Source organism: Sinocyclocheilus grahami, unplaced genomic scaffold (assembly GCF_001515645.1).
Source record: "Sinocyclocheilus grahami isolate Dianchi unplaced genomic scaffold, SAMN03320097.WGS_v1.1 scaffold3.1, whole genome shotgun sequence".
Lineage (NCBI taxonomy): Eukaryota > Metazoa > Chordata > Actinopteri > Cypriniformes > Cyprinidae > Sinocyclocheilus > Sinocyclocheilus grahami.
Window position 1 is genome coordinate 3431964 of NW_015505182.1, and position 6426 is coordinate 3438389.

The 6426-nt window shown below is 36.7% G+C and overlaps 1 protein-coding gene across 1 annotated transcript in view; it reads right to left on the bottom strand.

Annotated features, from left to right (window-relative positions):
• Positions 1 to 2966, bottom strand: part of LOC107581463 (immunoglobulin superfamily member 21-like) — a 107488-nt gene extending 104522 nt beyond the window's left edge. Inside the window, exon 1 of the mRNA XM_016267036.1 lies at positions 2832 to 2966. Coding sequence (XP_016122522.1) covers positions 2832 to 2966 — 135 coding nt within the window. The remainder of the gene's footprint in view (positions 1 to 2831) is intronic.
• Between the last annotated feature and the right edge of the window lie 3460 nt (positions 2967 to 6426).

Sequence of the window (6426 nt, forward strand, 5' to 3'; positions counted from 1 at the left end):
TATATATATATATATATATATATATATATATATATATATATATATATATATATATATACTGTATATATATGTGTGTGAATCTATATGATAAATATACACAGCACACACACATATATTATGTAAACAAAAACTTTTATTTTGGATGCGATTAATTGTGATTAATCATTTGACAGCACTAGTATTTATTAATTTATTTTACATTTCAGGTTCATGTAAATTAACAAAAAGGATTTTCCCATTTTTTTAGTTTTACCAATCAACCAATCAGAATAAAGTATTCAAGAAAGCCATGTAATAATACGTAGCCTATATTTTAAGGCTGGCCACTAGAGGTGTGAACCTACACTGGTCTCATGGTTCGGTTCGATTACAATTATCATGTCATTGATTCGGTTCAATTCGATATCACGATGCATTGACGATGCACTGCATCCTCAGTTTTTTTATTTTAGTTCATGTATACAATTTTGTCAATAAGTCCAAGCAGTCAGACATATGAACTGAACCTGACGTGGTTTCTCAAGTTAGTAGCATTACCCCCTGCATATTTGATTTGTGTGTGACATGATTTACACACAGCGTGTGCCTTCTCCAGGTTGTGCTTACCAGGTTGTTCGTAAAAGCCGAAATGTGCCCAGATGTCGGCATTTAAAGTAGTTGGGACATTTTTAATTACTCGCACTCGCGTCTCGCCTCCCTCCGCCATTGTATGCTACCACGACAAAGCACGTATGCGACAAATGACGTCAGAAAAGCGTCAGTACGTTATAATCGGTTATGGTCTATTACTGAACCGATACGGAATCGTCCTCGTCTGCATCGCGATGCATCGTAGAAACAATTAATTTCGACACCCCTACTGGCCACACTGCTGGAACAGATACCAACATTTGAAACAGTCTGTTACATAAATCCTTTTTTTTCTGCATTTCCCCAACAAACATCATATTCCAACAATTATTAGGTTTTGTTGGAGCAGTTGGAACTAGCTTTCATTCATCACAGATTATGCATGTAAAATGCCAGTGGATATTGAAATGCACACTCCACTCAAAACTTGATTTGCTGTTGTCATGGACCTGAAGCAGAGGCAGCTATTAAGACGAAAACGAATCCTCCAATCAGGCAACAAGCCTCAATTTGGCATGAGTGCTTTCTGGAAGCGCTGCTTAAAGAGCCTCTCCATAGCAATATCCTTTATCTGAGCAGCAGAGGAAGCCCCTCAGCTCGACAGAGAATCTTAAAGGAGAAATCGGACTACGGTGTGCATTACAAAACCTTCAAACAGGACCCGTCAAGATAACAGCATCCCCATAATGAACAACCCACAGCTGCGATCTTTTATTCAAACAGCCTCTGTGTCACTCACCAGAGCTGTTGATTAGATATTGTAAATCCCAAAGATGGATATCAACCAGGGTTACATTTTGAACACAAGTGAAAACTGAGAAGTCGACAGTTTAGTCAAATAAAAGCCTGAGATTAAAGAAACTTTGGCAGCCAAGCGCAGATAATTGATTTATAATGTATTAGGCCGTGTGATGATCAGCAGTCAGAGAAGACGGCGGGTTGGTTCATATTACCACCTTGCGGTTTTGATCAGACGCCAATAGGCAATTTTGACAGCTCTGCTCGCAGAGGCGCTTCCCTTAAATTGCGGTTGTCAATGTGCAAATAGACATTTCTTCTCAGCTGCTAAGCCAATCAGAAGTGCGTGCTCTGCATTAGTTCATTATCACTCTTACGTGTTCTGCTGCAAAAAAAAAAAAAAAAGAAAAAAAAAGAAAAGAGGCCTGTGCTTTTTGCTATTTCCACAGGCTCATAACTCTGTGAGGATGTAAGATAAGATTTTGAATATATTCATAAAAATATATTCTCAATCATTAATAACCTTTTTTTCCTGTCAACAAAACCACCAAAGTTATAACTTTCACCTGTGCAATAAACAACCAATCACGCAGGGAAGAGACCTTGTACCAACAAATAAGCTTCCTGGAACCTGTACTGATTCAGTGGGACTGTCTAACCGTTCAGTATGATGTATGAGACTATAGCTAATATGTAAAGTGCTATTAATCTCTTTTTGTTCTGTCTGGAAAGGTCAGCATTTGCAAAGACAAGTCTGGAGACAGTAGATGTGTCGCATTTGTGAACAGAAGGTTGAATCAAAGACGGTGTTTTGCACTTAAACAGATATGCTCTCAACTATCTGTCTGTACATGAATAGATTGCAGTTTTTGCCTATGTATTGATATACATTAAATCCACAGCTATAAGATTTGTCCTTATTGGTTCTACTTTATTGTACAGTTTTTACATTCAGGCAGTCTTGTTCATATATATTGTATACGCAATTTATGCAGCTATATATGGTATAATTTATTCAGAAATGTCTCTTGCAAATGCCTAACTAATCCATACGCTTTCTGCTTTGCAATACACTAATAGTGCGTAGTAAAACGTGAAGCATCCAGCTGGGACATATTAAGACACAGCCATCATGACCAGCTGAATATTAAAGGTGAAGTATTTCTGTGCCAATATCGTCAACAATCCCAACTGTAAAAATGATTCCTAAACACTCCCCGGTCTGCCAAACAGATTGTCCCCAAGCAAACAGACTTGTTTTCTAGGGGTAGCACTAGCACTAGGTCTGATATGCAGCCATTTAACAAAAAGCAATTAAGCAGCCTCAAGGTCATGCAGTTTAAAAGGCTGAACGTTAACATGTTTTGTTGCAATAATAGATCCAATCAGAGAACAAAAGAACAGATTATGAACAATAAAATAAAGATGAAATATTAGCTCAAATGCTGAATATAACAACTTACCCTGTACCAAACGATCTCTCGCAATCTTCCATCTGTCTTGAAGTTGCACTTTAGAGTCACTGTATCTCCCACAACAACTGGTAGCAATGGCTCAATCGTTACGGTCAGATATCCTGCAGAGGCAAAGTAAGACATCACTGGAACATGTTCATTTTCACACATTTGAAAAAAGCGCCAAATGGGGATATGAAGTGCAGGTTGAAAAGCTTAACATAAACCAGACAACTTCATGATATAATAGATCATATTATTCAGAATTATTGCAGAATGAATTAAAACTAATTGACAAAAGCTAACAGCCAGCTCAAAACATTTTCGTTGCCAAGGAAATGAAGGATATCACTTGAAAATAACCAAAGCATGTTTGTTATGCTGAATCTTAAGTCTACAAAATGAAAATCCCTCAAAATGTCAAATTCTATGATCATGTAACAAGGCCTTAAGCACAAATGCACAAATAGACACTAAAAAAATGGTAACATCGAAATAAACTGTTTTATTCAAGTCAAAAATATTATGTAATATCACTGAATTAACTTACTTACATTCATTTACACAAATAAAACTATTTTTATAGGTTAAATCAGATATAAATACCATATTTGCAGGTTACCATTTTTATTGCAGTACTTAGCAAAAAAAATTATTAATTGTTTAACATCATACTGTAACATTGCATCCACTTTTGAGACGTAGGCCTACCTTTAGTATTAGATAAAATTGCACAGATATGCATTTGTTGAAAAAAGTAAATGTTAAACTGAGTGTTGTGTTCACAAAGTTATGTAAATTATATGTAATGTTCAATTCTACAGAACTGAAGTTAAGTTCTTTTGTGCTAATTTTGTGCAATCAGCCATTAAATGAGAATTCACATTGCTTATTCTCTTCTAATATTTGAAGTTACACAAAAAGGCCCAAAGCTCTGATTGGCTCTTCAAGGGAATCTGCATTTCCCTAGTATCAAACAGGCAAAAGAATAAAAAATGCTTTAAAATGTAATAAAAAAATATATGATTTTATGATACAAAGTTTTTCTTTCATTCTTGAACTCAGATCTTCTCAACAGCACATCACGCACACACAGACGTTTGAAGGAGAGCTTCGTTTGCTCCATTAATTACACTTAAGCCATGGACACTTTGCCATCTGTTTAATTTTGTCTCCAAATCAGCTTGGCTATGGCTGTCCCACCCCACAAATAAACTGACGCTTCAGCTAACTCTTTCTAACTACAGCTATAACACACAATTAGCCAGCAACTTCATATAAAGGTTTTTTGTGGACCTACACTTTATCATGGCATATGGCCAACTTTTTAATGTACATTATTAATTAGCAAAAATAGCTGTCTTCTTGTTATTCTACACTAACAAAGTTTTGTGTTGTTTCAAAATAATTTTATGTGAAACAAATTCTTCCGCATCCATGCACCTGCAGATAATTCCGAATCAACAAAATACTCCCCGTTTGAGCATAATTACAAAGTTGATCACATTTCCAAAACACTGAAAGCACATTTATCAAATGCTAAGGTACAGCTATGAATCACAAGTGGAAGAGCTCTTGCCTCTTAAGGATAAAGACGGGAACGTCCTGCTCTAGTGAGCACTCTCTCTATCTGCCTAGCAGGTGGCCTGGATCCTACTGACTGCACAGTCTATCCATCTAACCAAGTCAATACTCCAGACAGCGAAAGGGGAAGGAGATCCAGAACCTCAATGTGAAAAAACTTCATTTGATTGTTTGTTTTACTGTATTTGTTAGCATTTATACCAAATCACAATATACATTCAATCCCCATTAAAGGATGGAATGAAAACTGCAGATGCTTTATGTTCATCTGGAACATCACTTCATAAGGAGATATCCAATCTTGCATGCCAGTGCATGCTGGGAAATTAAGTCCCTCATAGCAGGGGACAAATTAAAATAAAACTCCTTAGCGCTCCCTGCCAATCTCCTCATTTACCTTAAGAGATAAAACATTTCATTGAAGACTATAGACCACAGTAGATTTATTGAATTTTGATGTGAAATGAGAAACATGGGGTTTTCAAAGCTCTCTAGGGGAGTGATTATTACCTGGAGAATGAAATACAATAATACCCAAATCTGTATTCATTGCCATGTTCAATGGAAAATCTCACCGTTGACGAGTCCTTGCTATTGCAGCCTTGACGTGCTGTTTCACAATCAAATATGTTTTACATTTACATCATATTTACATTCAACCTAATAGTGATGTCACATTAGATATTACTCTTCATTTCAACAATGCTGTAATACAATTTCAGGACCACGGACAGCAACATGAGGATTTCCCACAGCGCTTTTAGAACAACATTTCCTTCTAAAACCCATTTACTGTTTTAAGTCTCTCAATGAATTATGCATTGTTCCCAAAACAACAACTGCTCAAACAAGAATGTGAGCATAAATCACTACGCCTCAGAATACTCTAGGAACATAAAACAAAATGATTCGCCAGACCAATTCTGTGCTTTTCAATAATCTGTCCATCTTGAGGTCTCAATTAGCTCTTGTCAGACAAAACAGCTCAATTGCTCACCGCATCGGCCAAGGCCTTATCACTGTGTCAGGCTGACAGAATTGACTTGGCAATTCCGTACATTTATCTCAGTGGAAGACAGAGCAGCTCACTCTAAGCCTCAAGGGAAATAAGGGAGCAAGGATAAGAACAAATTCCAGCAGATCTGCGACCTCACTTAGTTTTAAAATTCCCAAACTGTGATGGAGCCCGAACCCCAAGAAATCACTTTCTCCCAAACTTTGTCTTCTAGAAATTTAGTCGGTTTCTGGGTCCTAAAGCAAGAGCACAGATGGATTGCAAAGCACACAATATATGCGTTAAATGCACCATATGGACACAGGCAGATGGACTTTTCCATTAAAGGTACAGTTCACCCAAAAATGAAAATGTGCTGGAAATGTATTCAACTTCAGGTCATCAAAGATATAGATGAGTTTGTTTCTACATCAGGACAGATTCTGAGAAATTTACACTTTACATCACTTGCTCACCAATGGATCCTATGCTGGGAAATTAAGTCCCTCATAGCAGGGGACAAATTAAAATAAAACTCCTTAGCGCTCCCTGCCAATCTCCTCATTTACCTTAAGAGATAAAACATTTCATTGAAGACTATAGACCACAGTAGATTTATTGAATTTTGATGTGAAATGAGAAACATGGGGTTTTCAAAGCTCTCTAGGGGAGTGATTATTACCTGGAGAATGAAATACAATAATACCCAAATCTGTATTCATTGCCATGTTCAATGGAAAATCTCACCGTTGACGAGTCCTTGCTATTGCAGCCTTGACGTGCTGTTTCACAATCAAATATGTTTTACATTTACATCATATTTACATTCAACCTAATAGTGATGTCACATTAGATATTACTCTTCATTTCAACAATGCTGTAATACAATTTCAGGACCACGGACAGCAACATGAGGATTTCCCACAGCGCTTTTAGAACAACATTTCCTTCTAAAACCCATTTACTGTTTTAAGTCTCTCAATGAATTATGCATTGTTCCCAAAACAACAACTGCTCAAACAAGAA